General features: G+C 46.4%; 1 protein-coding gene across 1 annotated transcript in view; it reads left to right on the top strand.

The window, feature by feature from the left end:
• The window catches only part of CABP7 (calcium binding protein 7), a 47,013-nt gene extending 27,814 nt beyond the window's left edge, over nt 1-19,199 (top strand). Inside the window, exons 2-5 of the mRNA XM_061602867.1 lie at nt 8,731-8,874; nt 13,025-13,137; nt 14,589-14,742; nt 19,014-19,199. Of these exons, the coding sequence (XP_061458851.1) occupies nt 8,731-8,874; nt 13,025-13,137; nt 14,589-14,742; nt 19,014-19,141 (539 nt within the window). The 3' untranslated portion in view covers nt 19,142-19,199. The remainder of the gene's footprint in view (nt 1-8,730; nt 8,875-13,024; nt 13,138-14,588; nt 14,743-19,013) is intronic.
• Nucleotides 19,200-19,552: the final 353 nt, after the last annotated feature.

The raw sequence follows: 19,552 nt of genomic DNA, 5'->3' as shown, positions 1-19,552 counted from the left end.
TGGATACTCTGTGACAATTGGAAATAGTAGCATTCTGAGGATGGTGTAGGCCTTCTCCTGGCCTCAGGGCCCAGGCAAATGCCCAATCTTGCCATCTTCTGAAGCTGGCCCTAGGATGCACGTAGTGTTCTGGAGCTTCAGCTGGTGCAAAACACAGCTGCCAAGATGTTGTCCAGTTTGCATATTCCTCCCAAGTTGTTGTTAATAATCAGAGGCTGCCAGTTTGTTTCTGGGCCCGATTCAAAGTGCTGGTTGTGTTACCCATAAAAAAATGTTCTTTTTTAAAAAAAAAATCCTGTTTACTCAATCATTTGATGGCTGAAGGACACCGCTCCTGGCAACCCAGAAATCACTGGATGAAAGAATGTGTATAACTGTTTTTCAGAATGTTTTTAACTGTAACTGTTTTTAGATGTTTTAAACTGTAAACTGTTGTTAGAATGCTTTTTTAAAAAACAGGGTTTTTTTATTATTTTATTCCCTTTGCTGACCTGGCCTCCTTCAGTAGGAAGGGTGGGATATAAATTCAACAAAGACAATGATTTAGGGATGGGGAACCTTTTTCATATGCAAGGCGCTTGGTGCATGTGCAACCAGCTGTCCCAATGATATAGGCAAAAGATGCAGACTGAAGATGGAGGAGAAATTCAATTCAGTTCTCATTTAAAGCCAAATTTATCAAATCTCTCAGCCTCATGAAAATCCTATTCATAGGGTCACCATAAGTCGTAATCGACTTGAAGTCCATTTACATTTAGATATTTATATATATATATATGCACGTAATTGTGATTAACAAAACAGGGGTTTTTATTGTATTACCAAAACGTTTTGGCTTTCAGATATGCTTCCATATATAATATATGCTCAGAGGGGCTTCATTTGCAGAAGCTAAGTACTGTTTGTACTGTCCTCCAGGTGCAGGCCATGTGGTGCATGTGGACACATTGGCACCACATGGCCTGAACCTGGAGGACAGTACCACCACTCCTTAGCTTCTGCAAATGAAGCCCCTCTGAGCATTCCATCCTCAAAGCTCTGTAACTGCCACCTTGGTAACAGCATTTGTATTATATCTATATATGCAGAATAAATATAGTAATTGAGTGTGTGTGTATATATACACACACTCAATTACTATATTTTCGATTAGATAGATAGATAGATAGATAGATAGATAGATAGATAGATAGATAGATAGATAGATAGATAGATAGATAGATAGATAGATAGATAGATAGATAGATAGATAGATAGACAGACAGGGAAGGAATCTGGCCAATGGGTGAAAATGGGGGTGGATCATAAATCAGACCTCACCTGCCCTGCTGGTTTCTGCTGAACTCATCTGATTATTATTTATTTAGTTATTAAAATTTATATCCTGCCTTTCTTCCCAAAGGAGCACAGGGCAGCAAGCACACAGGTGACAAAAAAAAAAAACCTTAAACACAAAACACCTTAAAAGCAATTCCAACATGTGCAGACTAAGATAAAGGTCTCTACTTAAAAGACTTGTTGGAAGAGGAAGATCTTCAGTAGGTGCCAACAAGACAACAGAGATGGCGCCTGTCTAATATTTAACAGGAGGGAATTCCAAAGAGTCGGTGCCGCTACACTAAAAGCCTGATTCCTATATTGTGTGGAACTGGCCTCTTGATAAGATGGTATCTGCAGGAGGCCCTCGCCTGCAGAGCTCAGTGATTGACTGAGCATATAAGGGGTAAGACAATCTGGCAAGTGCTTTGAAGTACTGACTGAATCATCTAGTTGTCTTCTTAAAGCAGGGGGTTGGGAATTGGGTAAGGTCAAGGGAAGGTGGGCATTGCCAAAATGCTCTACTGAGTCACATCCTAATTTGGCCCACGGGCCAGAGATCCTCCACCCTGTTGTGTAGCTCATCAGGATCTTCTGTTTCCCCAAAATGCTACTGGCGACTGCATTCAATGTGCCCCCCCCATACATATGCTTTTCAATTCTCTGCCTGCACGCACACCTCCCCCTGCCCTGCCAGGCTGTCCAGCCAGCCAGGGCCCCTATGTGCTCCTCATCCATCCCAGTCAAGTGGAATTAATTTTACAGCATGGATTTCATGAAATGCTTGCCGTGTACAACACTTGCTTAAATGCCGAACTGTATTATGTGCTGCTGGATTCGCCTCATCTATTAATTTCACAACCCTAATTTAACAAACCACCAATCAAGCTTCCTTGGCAATATTTGTACTTTATCACCCATGATGCTTAATTGCTCATAACTCCTCTCTTTCCACGACTTTCGAGGTAGTTTTCGCTCTTTAATATTCAAACCAGGGACTAAAATGAGACACATCCATCGAACTGTGCAGTTATGAAAATCTTCTTTCTCTCTCCATCTCCTCTTGGCTGGAAATGGATGCCATATCTTCTTCCCTGCAGAATGTGGGTACCACCCTACAAAACCTTGTTGACTCCAAGAATAATGGCCTGGAAATAGATTTGCTCTCTCTCTCCTTTTTTGGGACTAATTTCTCTTTGTCACAAACAAGAGCTGTGCCAACACATGGAGGATGCCAGCTGTTAAGCCTTTGTCATACTTAGTTTGGGCTTGTCAAAGTCAGGATGGGGAACAGTGCCAATGGAAGGAACTTTTCCAACTGCACTACAAATGTAGCCAAAATCACATCTTAAGAGCAATTAGGGCTATAACTTGACTAAAGAAGACCTTCGTGGATTACTTGCACGAGTTTCAGTGGATTTACCAGTTGATTAAATCTGTATGTGAATAAGTCAACAGCCCTGGGGAAATATGCAAATACACCAGCGCTCATCCTATTCAGAGTAGACCCAATGAAATTAATGGGCATGGCTAACTTTGGCCTGTTAATTTCAATGGGGCATCTCTGAGCAGGTAGATACAAGCCAAGGATTGTTTCTCTGATTTTTGATCAGGGCTCAGTCTGGCTATTGGGGCTCTCCCCAAACACACCCCATCTTCTCAGCCACACCACCCTCACCCAGGTCACACCCCTCACGGCCCTGCTATGTACCTTGAGTGTTTTTGCCTGGCCGGGATATGTCTTTGAACTCTGATCTTGCCTCTTGGTTGCTTGGATAGAGGAGGGAAGGAGGTCTGTGTGTTTGTGGAAACCTCTGGCTGTTGCATGGCTGGATGGCACCTACTGTGCAAATTTATTATTATTATTATTATTATTATAGTTTAAATTTAAATTTAAATCCCATCCTTCCTCCCAATAGGAGCCCAGAGCAGCAAACAAAAATACTAAAAACACTCTAAAAGTTTAAAATATATTAAAACAAAACATCTTTTAAAACATATTAAAACAAAACATCTTTTTTTTAAAAAAAGGTTTAAAAACATCTTAAAAAGCAGTTCTAACACAGATGCAGACAGGGATAAGGTCTCTACTTAAAAGGCTTGTTGGAAGAGCAAATGTTGGAGTCGCATCCATTGCCCCGCCTATTTTTGTGCCTGACTCCACCCACCATGTGGATGTGGTCCCCGGAAGGTTGCCACAAATTAATATGGCCCTCAGGCTGGAAAAAGGTTTCCTACCCCTGTGGTAAATTAAATCAGTATTATTGCTCCCATATTGCAGATAATGGGACAGAGAGAGAGAGAGAGCAGCTTGCCTGGGGTTACCTAGCAAGTACATGACAGAGGTGAGATTTGAACCAGAGATCTATGTTGCTGAATTTGGTCTCTTTAGCCACTACAATACACCAACAACCTTGGCTCCTGGCAGTTAAAAGTATGTGAAGTGCTGGCTGGTGAAGCCCATTGGGACTGGTAGGGTGGAAGGCAGGTAGCCCATCTGTAGGTGCAGCCAGAGCCAATGAGAGGTGGAGCCAGCTAATTTTAGTTGTATGCCCATCTTCCTCCCTGCTCAGTTATACAAGGGCAGCACTGAAGCTAAGGAGAAGGAAGGTGACAGGCACTCCACACCCCTGGAGTAGGAAGGCAGGCAGATGGGGCTGGCTAAATGCAGACTGAGGTTGGTGGGGCAGTATCCCATGTGCCCAAACAGAGCAAATTCCACCAATCGTATGCAAAGTGGCAACAACAATGAAGTAGTGTAGTGGCAAATTCAGAAGTGCAGGGTCCCTTCACGATAGTCACGCCCACGACTCCTCACAGCCATGCTCCCTTCTAAGATTATACAATGAGCTTTCAGTCTCTTACTTTGTTTGGAGTCCTGTTGAGCAATGAATGCAGGATGAGGGCATGTCTTTTTGAGGTTCAGCAAGAAGAATACGGCGACAGCTTCCAGAGGACTCTTCTCAGCAGCCAATACACTCCCCTTTCATGCTGATTGGTCCGTAGGAAGCTGGAGAAATAGGGACGCTGCTGGGACCCTGCTCCCAAAACCGTAAGAGGTCTACGACCCTTCACACCCCCGGACAACTATACCCCTGAAATGATGGAGAATAAGGTAGCTGGTTTCTTCAGCTGGTGAATCGTTGCATCGTTTTAAATGGCTCCATCATTTGGGTTTTAAAATGAAACATGAAATGTTAACTTGGGAAATGAACCCCTTTAGGCTCCTTGAGAAGACATGTACAGCAGTGGAGGCTGGTACATTTGGGCAAGTGGGCCACCACCCTAAAAAGCCCCCACCTGCCTGCCTCCTTTATATACAACCAATCCAGAAGATGGTGTTGACTATCAGCTTCCTCCTCCTCCATCTCCGTCTTTATAGAAATCAGCAGGGAGGAAGATGGGGGTAAAAACTAAAATTGGTTGGTCCCGCCTACTGTTGGCTCTGCCTGTCACTGCCTCTGGCTCCACCTACTGTGGGCATCTATGCCTTCCACCCTGCCAGTCCCAATGGACAGCAGCCTCCCCTGCCCCCCGGACATATAGGCAGAGCTTGGAAAAGTTACTTTTTTGAACTACAACTCCCATCAGCCTCAGCCAGCATGGCCACTGGATTGGGCTGATGGGAGTTGTAGTTCAAAATAGTAACTTTTCCAAGCTCTGCATATAGGACCACACTGTTCAACTAGTAAGCACTTCTTGATCGTTTCGGGAGACATCATATAGCCAGTCTGACAAACTGACAGCCATCAAACATTGCCAAACAGCTAATATGATTGTACGTCTGTCATCAGATTCTATCAAGTACTTAACGCCATTGCACACCAACCCTTAACCCGTCAAATACGAGGGGCCCGTTACTCATCTGCTCTCAATTACAGTCAAGTTACAGGTACAAATCCAGGTATCCAATATCCCGGGAACGCTCAGCAAAAATCTGAGCCCTCTAAAAGAACATCCAGCATCAAAATTGGCCTGCAGCTGTCCAGGATTGAAAAAGTTAACTCAAAGACCTTGCGGTGTAGGTTGGAGTTTTTTTAAAAAAAATAAAACTACCTCTCTCTCTCTCTCTTTTTCCCTGGGAGCCAGGTACAATTTTTCTTATTGACATTTATGTTTATGGGAACAGTAATTGAGAGGAGTTATAGTGGATATGTGCACAGTGGCCATGCCACAATGTTTTGCTGCCCACGTGCCCAGGGTCTTAAAAAGCTGATAAGAGCTGTCGGAACCTAGAAAGCTGCCTTAGGCTGAGTCAGACTCTTGGTCCATCCACAGTAGGTCACTACTGCCAGCACTGACCGGCAGTGGCTGCCCAAGGTTTCAGACAGGGGATTCCCCCAGCCCTGCCTGGAGATGCCAAAGACTGAAGCTGGGACCTTCTGCACGCCAGATAGTTGGTCTGCCACTGAGATACAGCCCTTCCCCAAAGGGTATGAATCCTAATGCACGGAGAAGATTCTCCCAGAGCAGCTGCTCTAGTCCTCAAGAGCAGCCTTCCCCAACGTGACACCTCTCCCTTGTCTGTGTTTTACAGTATTTGTTGTGGGATGTATTTTCCCTGTTTATTTTAAGGGGGGGAGGAGTTTGTTTATTATTTATTTATTTATTGAATTTATATCCGGCTGTTCCTCCCAGAAGGAGCCCAGGGTGGCAAGAGAAACACAAAAAACACTCTAAAACATTGTAAAAAAACAGACTTTAAAATATATTAAAACAAAACATCTTTTTAAAAAAAAAAAGACATATTAAAACAAAACATCTTTTAAAAAAAGCTTTAAAAACATATTTTTTAAAAAATTTAAAATATTTCTATCCCGCCCTTCTCCCCTATAATAGGGCCCTCAGGGCGGCTTACAAAAATAAAATCAAACACGTACATAATAAAATTGTAAACAGTAAAATCACAAAAACATTAAAATAAATTAAAATACATAAAATACAATTAAAATACATAAAATACTATATACACACACAGGGATTGGACTAAAGGGACTACAAAGGTAAATTTTAACGTAGAAGGCATAAAATCAGCTTTAAAAGTTTCTGGTCATTGTCAGTTTTTCTTCTGTGAAATGGGTATATTTTCAATTCAGGAGGCTGCATGTGTGTGTGTGCTGGTTGTGGGCTCTTTGCAGGGATGTGGCCCTTGGAAGATGCCCAACAACACCAACTCACTGATGGGCACCGAATCTATTTGTTTGAAGCAGCTTTCCTGGGTCCTGTCTCTCTCCCTCTCCTCCCATTATATTTTCAGTCTGATGCAGCATTTGGCAACAGTTTCTACCTTCGCAATGGAAGCCAGTGAAACCTGGGTCTATCATTTGGTTTGGTGTGTGTGTGTACAGGGGCGCTTCCAGACTGCTGCCATTTTTGAGCAGGATCTGATCCCATAGCAGCAAATCCAGGTAGCTCAGTTAAAGTGGAATTGGAGCTCATGTACAACAGACCCACTTTCCCAAAAGCGGAGACTTTTTTGCGATAAGGAAAGTGCTGCACAGGAACGTGTGGGATAACACTTGCTTGTTACAACATCAAGCAAGCCAGAATGAATGCTCCCGGCAAACAAATCAAGATGAATGCTTGATAAATAGCCGGCATCGTCTAACTTCCCAGTAAACAAATCAGGACGAATGCTCAATAAACAGCCAACGGCGTCTAATCTCCCAGCAAACAAATCAGGAAGAACGCTCAATAAATAGCTGACATTGTCTAAGCTTCCTGCTTAGACATGCTCATTAAACAGGTCATCTGGAAGCGACCTAAGTGTTTCTTGTCTGTTGGGGGGACGAGGTTTCTGTGCATCACCAGTTTTTCTTCTGCGAAATGCACGCCCATTACAGTTTCTTAGATTTCCAGACGTGTCTCCAGGGGCAGGGACCCCTGCGATAAAACCATCCAGAGCCTACAGAATAGTGCAGGGTGTAAATCAACCCATAAATAACATTTTGCTGCCTTGCCTGTCGGGACTAGGGTAATTAAATGGCCACCCAAGCAGCAAGGGACAGGCTTTGTTTCCCATGTCTAACTTGATCTCATTGCCAATTTCCTGGAATAAATTTGAGAGCAAGACGTTTTACTGCCCATCAATTTTAATTGAGGTTGACAAGATGCTGAGGAGGACAAGAGGGGGTGGCTGAGACCTTTATGCTTTCTTCTACTCCCACCAGAGGCATCTAGCTGAATGCTGGAAGATTCAGGACAGACTAAGGAAAGTATGTCTTCGCACAGCGCCTAGTTAAACTAGAGGATTTGCCCTCAAGAGAGGTGGTAATGGCTAGCAACTTGGATGGGTTTAAAAGAAGACCTGACAAATTCATTCAGGATAAGGCTGTCCATGACTACTACCCATTATGTTCTACTTCCATAGCACAACATACGAAGCAGATTTTTAGTGTAGTGGCACCTGCCCTTTGGAATCCCCTCCCTTTAAATATTAGACAGGCGCCATCTTTGTAAATTTTTTGGCTCCTACTGAAGACCTTCATCTTTCAACAAGCCTTTTAAGTAGAGACCTTATGCCAGTCTTTGTCTGTGCTGGAATTGCTTTTAAAGATGTTTTAAAAGTTTTTTTTAAAAAAAGATGTTTTTAAAGCTTTTTTTAAAAGATGTTTTGCTTTAATATGTTTTTAAGGATGTTTTGTTGTAATATGTTTTAAAGTCTGTTTTTATGATGTTTTAAAGTGTTTTTAGTGCTTTAGCTTGCCGCCCTGGGCTCTTACTGGGAGGAAGGGTGGGGTAAAAGTCTAATAAATAAATAAGTAAATAATTGGAGGAAGTATGCATCTGAATGCCAGTTGCTGGGGAGAGTGCTCTTGCACTCAGGTCCTGTTTGCGGACTCCCTATTTGGGCATCTGTTTGGCCGCTGTGAGAACAGGATGCAGGACTAGTTGCGCATCCCTTGGCCCGATCCAGCAGGGCTCTTAATCTGTTCTTATGTTAAGGCCTGGTAGGGATGTGAGAGAAATTCATTCAGTTTGCATTCAAAGGCAAACCTGCGTGATTTGCACTTTCCAAAACAATAAGAGAACTGAAACGCAGCGTCCCACTGAAACTCATACTTCTCTGAATTTTGTAATGTCGTTCTTCAACTGAGTAATGTGCACAAGGCTGCAGATACTGGGGTAAAGTCTGCATAAATATGTATATATTAGTAAGAATAACATACAAAAATACATTGTTTGGGGGGAAATTGATTTGCAAAATTGTATACATGAGGCAAAATTTCACACCAAGATGTGTATATTAGGAAAGATTTGCACTAAAACGCTGACAAACTTTAATTTTAAAAAAAAATCAAAGTTTGGAAAAATGAGAAACTGAGGGAAACATCAGCTGACAGATTTGCCCGTCCCTGAGGCCTGGCTGCAAACCCAGTACCCGAAATGGCTCCCTCTCCCCTCTTCACATAGAGATCCGCGAGGCATTCAAAGTCTTTGACCGGGATGGGAACGGTTTCATCTCCAAGCAGGAACTGGGCACGGCAATGCGGTCCCTCGGCTACATGCCCAACGAGGTAGAATTGGAGGTCATCATCCAGAGGCTGGACATGGACGGTAAGGCTTTTTGGAAGGCAAGTTTTGAACTCCCCCTTGTCCCCCATTTGTTGCACTTTTCTTTTGAATCCAAGTCCCCTGTTTCCTCTCCATGCTGTCACCCCTGGTGTCCTCTAGATGCTGTGGACTACAACTCCCAACATTCCTGGCCATTGGCCATGCTGGCTGAGGCTGATGGGAGTTGGAGTCCAAACCATCTGGAGGATACCAGGCTGGAGATGGCTGTTCTAACCCATGGTGGCTGGTGCCTGTTGGGACTGGTGGGGCGGCAAGCAGGGAGCCCAACAGTAGGCGGAGCGAGAGCCAATGACAGGCAGAGCCAATGACAGGCAGAGCCAATGAAAGGCTCCTCCCCACTGCTGACTTCTGCAAGGGGAAACACTGAGACTAAGGAGGAGGAGGAAGCTGGCAGCCAGATCCACCCTCTTGCCCAGTTGTAAATAGGAAAGCAAGCAAGTAGGGGCTAGCTGAGAGCAGACTTAGGTTAGTGGGGCAGTGCCCCATGCACCCTACTGGACCAGCCTCCACTGCCCTCCTCCTAGGTTCTAGTAGCCAAGGAAGGAAGAAATAGACAGGTGGCATATTTTGGAGAGGGGGGCATCTAGTCTCGCTTCTCCTTATCCCCACCCGTTCACCCTCTTTCTCCCTCCACTGGGTCACCTTCCCTCCCACACCGAACCTTGAGAGCATCCCTGGCTGACGTGCCTGTAACACGGCCATTGGCAGAGCTATTACAGATCTGATGTCCCCGGCTACAGCGAATGATTTCTCTTTGAGAGTCTCATCCTGGAGCTGTAAAAAGAGGTTGACAGCTCCTTAAAAGGCAGGCTGTGAGTTGGCCAGTGCTCGGCATTGCTCTGATCACTGTTGGGCTCCTTTCCATGCAGAAGACTGACTTGAAAAGAAGGGATGGGGGATGGGGGGAAACTGAACATGCTTGGCCAGCGTCAGAAGATAAACCACTTGGGCTGTGGCCCATGGTCCACCAATTCAGGAGGGCCCCGTTCAAAGTGTGCATCTAATGGCGCTTTATAAATAAATAAATATTTAAATAAGTAAATAATGGGAGCACCCGTGCAATAACAGCATCATAGGCTCTCCTCTGATTGCTTACCTTTTGTGGTGGCTGCTCAGCTCCTGTTACAGAAGGCTACGTATGAGGCATGACTTATCCTCCTGTGCTGACCAGGCCTGGTGGGAGTTGCAGTCCAAAACAACTCGAGGGCACCAGGATGGCAAAGGCTGCTTAACTGGGGGAAAGGCCATATCGCAGTGGTAGGACATCTGCTTTGCATGCAGAAGGCCCCAGTTTCAATCCCTGGCATCTCCGGGTGGAGCTGGGAATGCCCCGGTGCCTGATACACTGGAGACCCTCTACCAGTCAGTGTAGTCATGACTGAGCTACATGGAGCACTGGTGTGAATCAGTGTAAGACAGCTTCCAGTTTTGGGTGGTTGTTTTTTGCTGATCCATTGGTGAATAATAGACCGTCTGCTCCCTCAGGGAAGGCCTTTTTTGCAGTGACAGATGAACAGACCTGTCTGTGTAACAGAGATAATTAACTCTGGCATCCCCTAATCATTGTCCAGAGGCCATGCCTGCTTATCGGAACTACTCCCCAGATCAGTAGGGTAGATAGAAGATTCCCAGAGGGAGGGTGCCTGCAGCCCAGCTCCATTTCCTAGGTTATCGACTTCCTTGCCGAATTTTCATCTGCAAGCCAGTTATCCTCATAGGCTGTTTAACCTTTGCACCTGTTCCTTTGGGGAAGTGGATAAAGAAGGCAGGTCCAGTCACAAGCATTTGCTGTTTGTCCAGGCTGCTGGGACGAAAGATTGAAGGCAAGGGAAGGTAGTGTGTAAAGTGTTGCACACTGGGGACCAAAATTAATAATAATCCACATATAAGCTAATGGGGTCTGAATTGGCGGTGACAGAGGATGTCAGAGAATTCTGATGAAGACAAAAGTAGCGAAGGAAATTGCGATGTTTGCTTATTTATCCTACGTCCAGAATGGAAATCAGTTCAGCAAACACTGGTTGGTTTTTGCTGTTGTCGTTATTTTCAGTCTGCAAACTATGCCTAATTGATAGTTCCCCCCCATTTACATTGCATTTCCTTTGCACCTAAATGAACGGCCTTTGCATCAAAATGAACGGTGGGGATACAATTGCGTAATTCATAGAATCATAGAATAGTAGAGTTGGCAGGGGCCTATAAGGCCATCAAGTCCAACCCCCTGCTCAATTCAGGAATCCAAATCAAAGCATTCCCAACAGATGGCTGTCCAGCTGCCTCTTGAAGGCCTCCAGTGTCGGTGAGCCCACTACCTCTCTAGGTAATTGGTTCCACTGTTGTATGACTCTAACAGTTAGGAAGTTTTTCCTGATGTCCAGTCGAAATCTGGCTTCCTGCAGCTTGAGCCCATTATTCTGTGTCCTGCACTCTGGGATGATCGAGAAGAGATCCCGGCCCTCCTCTGTGTGACAACCTTTCATGTACTTGAGTGCTATCATATCTCCCCTCAGTCTTCTCTTCTCCAGGCTAAACATGCCCAGTTCTTTCAGTCTGTCCTCATAGGGCTTTGTTTCCAGTCCCCTGGTCATCCTTGTTGCCCTCCTGTGCACCTGTTCCAGTTTGTCTGCATCCTTCTTGATGTGTGGAGACCAGAACTGGACACAGTACTCAATTAATTGTGTTAAATTCATAACTCATGTAACTTACATTAAATAGCGGACAGCGAGACAAATAACATAGTGTTTGCCAGAGACCAAATGGCAGGATAATGGAAACAGCAGTGATTGTGACGAAGAGAGGCCTGAATGGATAATCGCTGTGTTCTTACATCCCTGGTGGTGACTGACCAGGAAAGAGATCCGTAGGGGTCGTGGTGAATAGCTCAGTGAAAATACTGACCCAGTCTCCGTCGACTGTGAGAAAGGTAAATTCATTAGGAAAGGGACTTAGAATAAAAAGCTATCAATATCCTAATGCAGTTAGACAAATCTATGGTAGGACCACATTTGGAATACTGTGACTGGCCCCCGTATCTCAAAAAGGATATTGTAGAGCTGGAAAAAGGTTCAGAAAAGGACAATCAAAATGATCAAGGGGAAGGAGCAAGGGGTGGGGAACCTCAGGCCTGGGAGTTAAATAAGGCCCTCCATGCCTTTTTGTCTGGACCCCCGGGAATCTCCCCAAGCCACATCCCTCACTGGACTTATTTCACACCCTCCTGGTGTTTTTGCCTGGCTGAAATATGTGCTTGGACTCTGGCAATGCTGCTTGCATTTCTGGATGGAGGACAGAGAGGGGTGTGCAAGTGTGTGTAGCAGTGGCGGCCGGTGGCTCCGTGTCAGTGGGGCAGTGGAATCCACTCCGGGCTTTAGTCTGACATTTCAAGGAGTTGTCCAAGGTGCTGTGCTGTGCTCCTTGAAAGTTTGGACTAAAACCCAGAGCGGATTCCACTGCCCCACTGACATGGAGCCACCAGCACATAGAAACATAGCCTACTGCGCAAAGGTAAAATTTACACCAGTTGCTCTGCCCACTTTTACTTCTGGTTCCACCCACAGCTGGTATGTGGCCCCTGGAAGATAGCCCAGAAGGGAATGTGGCCCTTGGTCTGAAGTACCTGCCCTCCCTAGCACAGTTTACAATGTTTGGGGATTGTTAGATTTTTAAAAATAGAAGCAAAGGGAGGGTACTTATTAGAGGTGTGCATCAAGTTATGGATGATGTGGAGACAGCAGTGATTATAAAGGCAACTGAGTAGGGTGAAAAATAAATCAGACTCATTTAGGCCCAAATTAAGTGTGTAATGCTATTCACATAAACTGCAACTGTGTGAATGTCCATTTGTTTCAACTGGACACTTTTTGGCATTGCAAATTTGCAGGTCCTAGGGAGACCAGTCCAGACTGCACAGCAGGAAGCAGAGAGTTGTTGATGAGATTGTGTTGATTGTTGTTGTTGTTATATCACTTCCCATGAGGCATTCAGAAGTGATTTACAATACAGCAACATATACCAAAGGGTTGCGTTATCTAAGAGCAGTTAAAACAATTGCACATATAAAACCAATGATTAAAACGTTATAAATATAAAAACCGCTTTTTTTTTCATTTGTGGTGGTGTCTGTGATTTCCAGGCGATGGACAAGTGGACTTTGAAGAGTTTGTGACATTGCTCGGCCCCAAACTTTCCACTTCTGGAATCCCTGAAAAGTTCCACGGCACTGACTTTGACACTGTGTTCTGGAAGGTGAGGAAACGCTGACCCCCCTGACCCCGGAAACCTGGTGTTCTGTTCCTCTCTCTTGATTTTGCTGCAGATATTTGTACTGAAGATGCGTATTTTCCCATTTTTCATGATGACTGGGACTGCTGGTGTATGCCAGGAGGTAGACACAATGATTTTCCTTATTCATGCCATGCCCCTTCGTCTTTCCTAGCTCCATTTCCATCTCGCAGAGGGAGGGAATGGAGATTCTGGATGTTTGTACATTGTATGGCAACCTTCTTCCAATATGGTGCCCTCCAGAATTTTGGGGGCAGTTCCCATCAGCCCCAGCCAGCATGGCCTTCCACTCCTTGAGGAAGGAATAGAGCCTGGGAGGGATGATTTGCCCCTGGAGGCATAAAAAGCTTCAGTCAAGTCCCCAACACTCTGGGTTGCATTCAACTAACTTTTAATTTCAGCGGCCCTAATTTAGTCCTGGCCATTCATTTCAGTGGCTTTGATCTAATTAGAACCCAACTCTCTGCAGCAAGCAGCTCACTTAGAGCTCCCCATGGTGTTGAAACTACTGGCCTGCCTTGTGCCCTCTTTGTTAAGTCCTTGTGCATTCTCCATGGTGCTGAAACCACTGACTTGCCTTGTGCCCTCTCCATGGTGCTGAAACTACTGGCTTGCCTTGTGCCCTCTCCATGGTGCTGAAACCACTGGCCTGCCTTGTGCCCTGGGGGTCTGCCGGCCAAAGTCAAGTCAGGACATTAGTCTGTATCAGGGAAAGGGAAACCTGTGACCCTCCAGACATTGCTGGACTACAGCTCCCATCGCCCCCGACCATTGGCCATGCTGGCTGGGGCTGACAGGAGTTATTGGCCAACAACGCCGGGAGGGGCACAGGTTCCCTATCCCTGGTCTATATGAAAACATGAACCAGCCTTTCCCAACCTGTTGCCCTACAGATGTTTTGGACTACAACTCCCATCAGCCCCAGCCAGCATGGCCATGCTCCCATCAGCCCCAAATCATGGCAGCACTGGTTCAGGCCAATGGGAATTATAGTCCAAAGCATCTGGAGGGCACCAGTTTAGGGAAGGTGGCTGCATGGTCTGCTATCACGTCATTAAAGCAACATCCAGTGGACTACTTTTTGGTAGACCTGTGTCTCCAGGCACTCTTGCTATTCCCTTGGCTGTTTTCAACAGCCCCAGTCCTTGTATGACATACACAGTGAATACAAACTGCTTATCCTTATAGCTCATTTGCGTGGTAAAGCATCCAAGACATTATAAAGCAAGACTGGCCAACATGGTACCCTCTGGATGTTGCTAGACTTCAATTCCCAGCCTCAGCAACATCATCTGGAGGGCACCATGTGGGCTATCTCTTCTGCATGAGTAAGTGTGCTCCCTGGCTCAACTGAAGCTCCATATAATGGAAACAGGAGCTGTGACCATCCTGTGATGACTCTTCTGCCTCTGCAGTGCGACATGCAGAAGCTGACAGTGGATGAGTTGAAGCGGCTGCTGTACGACACTTTCTGCGAACACCTCTCCATGAAGGACATCGAAAACATCATCATGACTGAGGAGGAAAGCCACATGGGGAACGCAGAAGAGTGTCCAGTTGATGTGGAAAGTAAGCAAACCGTTGTCTGATCATTGGGTGCCATAGGGACTTTGATATGGGAGCCATGGGAGTCAGGCAGCAGGTCCCTGCTCCCCATGTCACTGGCCAGCTGGCCAGAAAAGAGAACTGTAGGCCCTTCAATCCTACAGGCAGAAACCTCCAGGCAGAACTCTAGAGTCAGGTGATGGGAAGGAGCCAGTCCCTGCTTCATAGACTATAGGGGTTCTTTAAACGGAGCTACAAGTGACTCTGGGAAGCCACATGGTTGCGCCTCAGTACTTCTTTCCAGGGGTATAGTCATCCAGGGTCTCGGGGGGGTTAGACCCCTTACATTTTTGGGAGCAGGGTCCCAGCAGGGTCCCTATGTCTCCAGCATCCTATGAATCAATCAGCATGAAAGGAGAGTGTGCTAGCCACTGAGAAGAGTCTTCTAACTTACTTCCCTGTCCTTTCCTGCTGATTGGAGCCAATCAGAGTGAAAGGAGGTGAGTTGGCCACTGAGAAGACTCTTCTCAGTAGCTAATATTCTCTTTCCATGCTTACTGGCCCCCAGGGACATCTGTTGTTGTGGAAGAAGGCATTAACAAGGATCTCATTCTCAACCCAGCAGCAAAAAAAGGAGGGGGCATGTGGCTGTGACTATCATGAAGGGATTCCGCACTTCTGACTTTGCCAGTACAGTACTGCTTCCTTCCCCCTACCTATCCATCTGATGGGGAGCCTGTGGCCTTCCTGCTGCTGCTGTTGTTTACTAAATGTATATCCCACCCTTCCTCCCAAAGGAGCCAGGAGCAGCTCGTTGTTGAACTCCAACTCCCATCAGCCCCAGCTAGCGTGGCCGGTGGTCAGGGATGATGGGAGTTGTAGTCCAGTAACATCTAGAGGGTCACAGGTCCCCCAGCCCTGTGCTACTATATACCTTGAGAGAAAGCTGTTCTGCGAGGGTCTAGCATCTTGCCCAGTCCTTCTGCACCAGAGGAACTGGACCTGGGGTCTGATGCATCCTGTTTATGAAGACCAGACTGTCCATAGGATAAATCCAACTAGGCAGTGACCTTTCAGCAGGTACTCAATGGTTCAGTGGGGTTCCTCATTCTGAGCCTGTCAACAACAAACTCAGCAGCCATAGCAAGAGAGAAAGGGGCCTGGTACAGAGTCAAACCATTGGCCCATCTAGCTTAGCACTGTCTGCACTGACTGGCAGGATATCTCCAGGGTTTCACGCAGGGGACGTTCCCAGACCTACCTAGAGATGCCATCAGGGATTGGGGACCTTCTGTGCACAAAGCGGATGCTCCAACCGCAGAGCTACGGCCCTTCATTGAGGTTTTTCGGTCTTCACCCACTGGCCACTATGGACCTCGATTCCCATTCCACCAGCTATTTGGGGTACCCAGTCCTATCAGTAGCATCCCTCCGGCCCACCTTTCCTCTTAACAGGGGTGCGATTCATCCTCTCGAGGCCAGCTCCAAGGGAAGGTAGAGAGGAAAAGAGGTCTTCTACAAAAGGCCGCACTACCTGTCCCTTTCCAAGAACCTGCAATGCAGCCACCTGGGGACTAAAGGTAAGATAGGAGCAGAGCAGGTGGCTGGCTGTTCAGTGTCCCCAAAAGGACTGTGGAATGGGACAGACGTCCCACATGTTCCACGTAGAGCCGGCTCCGGCAAGGCGGCAGCAGCAGCAAGATCTGTTTGTCCCACATTACCTCTTGCTCTCGCATTCTCTTCTGTTTAATTAGGAAAGTGGTCCTTCTGTTTCGGCTACGAGTCGCTTTGAATGCTAATGCAAGTGGCGGCTGCATGGGGCCAAGCTGAGGAAGAGTGGCTTTGCATGCCAAGTCACCCGGCTGGAGGGTTTCAGCAGTTGCTGTGCAGAAGAAAGCAAGTGCCTGAAACCAGATTGATCACTAGAAGTGGATCCCTGGGCATCACAGGGAGGGCAGGGGTGACAAGGTATGGGCGTCACAGTGCTAGGCATCCCATAGTACAAGGCAGTGGTGGCTGGTGGCTCCATGTCAGTGGGGCATTGGGATCTACTCTGGGTTTTTAGTCAGAACTTTCAAGGAGCTCCTTGAAAGTTCAGACTGAAACCAGGAGCAGATTCCACAGCCTCACTGACACGGAGCCACCACTGGGACAAGGGTAAGATACTTCAACCTATGGGTTAGATGTGGCCCTCCAGACCTTTCAACCTGGCCCTTGGGACTCTCCTCAGGCCACACCTGCTCTCCTCAGGCAGTGCCCCTAGGCAGCCCTGCTTTGCACCCTCCTCGAGGGCTTTGGCCAGGCTGGAGTGTCTCCTTGAACTGTGGTAGGACCTCTTGCATGCCTAGATGGAAGGATGGAAGGAGATGAGTGGTGGTGTAGAAGCCTCTGGGTTTTGCACAGCTGAAATGTGCAACGGAAAGAGTTGTATCTACTGCTCCATCTCCTTTGGTCTCTGGCCCTACCCACCACTGGTACGTGGCCGCCAGCTGGTTGGCCCAGGAAGGCTTCTGGCCCTTGGGCTGAAGAAGGCTCCCAACCCCTAACACGGGCACTTCTGTGTGTCCAAATTGGCTTCCATTGCTAGAAGCAGGAGCTGGCAGAAAGGGCACCTGCTAAAGAAGGCATAGTGTGGCATGGACAGAGTTGAGTGCTCTGTACCAAGGTGGGGGGGGCACAGCTCAGTGGTAGAGCACATGCGTTGCATACGGAAGGTCCCGTGTTCAGTCCCCGACATCTCCAGGTAGGGCTAGGAATGTCCTGCCTGCAATCCTCTAGTCAGAGTAGGCAATATTGAGCTAGATTTATGTTGTTGTTGTTGTTAGTATTAATATTATTTAGATATATTCATTGCTTGTTACCCAAAGGTCTCCAAGCGACTTACTGCATTGTTAAAAACAAAAGTAAATATACCATACCATAAAAACAAAACAATAAAGCAACAACCACCCTCACACAGCCACATTGGCAGCACTAATTCAAACGGTATCATCTCCGTCTATCAAATACCTGGGAGAAAAGGTATGCCTTTACAAGGTGCTGAAAAGATGTCAATGAAGACGTCAAGCAGACCTCAGTGGGGAGCACATTCCACGGGTGGGGAGTCACAGCAGAAAAGGCCCTCTCCTTTGCTGCCATCCTCCGAGACTCCCTCAGAGCAGGGACCTGGAGGGGTCTGGCTCTGTATATGATAGCTTCCTATGTTCTTATGTATCAAGGGAAAGACCATAGCTCAGTGGTAGAGCACATGCTTTGCAGGCAGAAACTCTCACGTTCAATCCTGACTTCTGTGGGTTGGGAGAGTAATGTCCCCTTCTTGAAACCCTGGGAAGCTGCTGTTAATCAACTTTTTCAGTTGAGGGCCACATACTGTGGGTGGATGGGGCCAGATACAGTGGTGGGTGGGGCCAGAGTCCATACTGAGCAGGGCCATCCCTTCATTCTCCCCTTTTCTAATATACTTTTCCTTCTTTCTCCTTCCTCCTTTCCCACCTAGTGGGCTACCAGAGGAGGGACAGGTCGCTCTTGCCAGAGGCCTAAACTGATTCCTTGCAGAGAGCTTTTACTCCCTTCTCTTTCCATCTGTTTTGGCATTCCCTGATTTTCTTTCCTCATGCCCTCCTCTCTCTTAGGGCTACCCTTACCAGCATGAAATTAGATCAAAGCTTTCATGAAATTAGGCCAATGGTCAGTTTCTGCACCCCTGAACTAGATAATAGTGAGCTGAGTCAACCAACAGTCTTCCTTGGTCTAATGCCACCTTTATAGTGCTCCAAATTCTGCTGCAAAAATAGCTGTATTCTGTGACGTATTGTGTAATTTACTCAGTTTGCCTGATTTTGCACATTGTGTTCTTAATTTTATATATACAGTATATAACATAAATTACATTTGGGGTTTGCTAATCATGGGGAGAACCTTAAATGGAATGTTCAGGAAAGAGTTATTGGCTCCCTTTGTCTGCCTATTTGAAAATCCAGCACCCATGCTTACAAAACATTAACAACATCTATTGACTTATGTGTTTTATTGTCCAAAATAATTCCAGTGTTTATATATGCTGGTGTGCTGTGGGGGTGTGGAAGTGGAATTGATGCTTAAGAAGCTTCTGGTCTTCAGGGGCTCAAGAATCTTTAGGCTAAGAAGCTATAGCTATATCCTTTCTCTGCCATTATTCCAAAGTTATGCCACTCACCTATATATTTTCTGTCTCTTTTTTCTCAATCTCACTTCACTCCATCCTCCTTCTCCTCTCTCCACCCCCCACTTTCTCACCTGTGCACCTCTCTCTTCAGCCTGCTCAAACCAACAGATCAGACAGACGTGTGTCCGCAAAAGTCTCATCTGCGCCTTTGCCATTGCATTCATCATCAGTGTCATGCTGATTGCTGCCAACCAAGTGCTGCGGAGTGGGATGAAGTAGCCCCAGGTGGATGGATGGATAGATGGACAGACATACAGATGGACTTCCTTGAAGAACAAATGGAGAAAACTATACATATCTATAAATACCTATAGCCACGAGGGCCAGGGGTGGAGGAAATTGTGATTCCTTCACAGCAAAACTCCTGCACACACCCATAAACTCACCTTCTCTTCCTCCTGTATCTGTGGAGGTTCCTCCCCTTACCGGAGGTGCAGCTGTCTTCTCAGCAGATAGCATGGTTTCCCCCAGAGAGGGTCTAGCTCAGCCCAGCTGGGAAGTCCCTGGGACCCACATGGTGAAACTTTTAAACTCAACTTTAAAAGCATGTCGACGTGCATGGAGACCCCACCCCACCTCCCAAATCTGAGTGATGCAATACCATGTGCTTTTATAACCAGATATTAGAAT

This window comes from Rhineura floridana, chromosome 19 (genome assembly GCF_030035675.1).
Source record: "Rhineura floridana isolate rRhiFlo1 chromosome 19, rRhiFlo1.hap2, whole genome shotgun sequence".
NCBI classification, from domain to species: domain Eukaryota; kingdom Metazoa; phylum Chordata; class Lepidosauria; order Squamata; family Rhineuridae; genus Rhineura; species Rhineura floridana.
The sequence above is the reverse complement of the archived record's forward strand: the minus strand, read 5'-3'. Positions and strand labels throughout refer to the sequence as shown.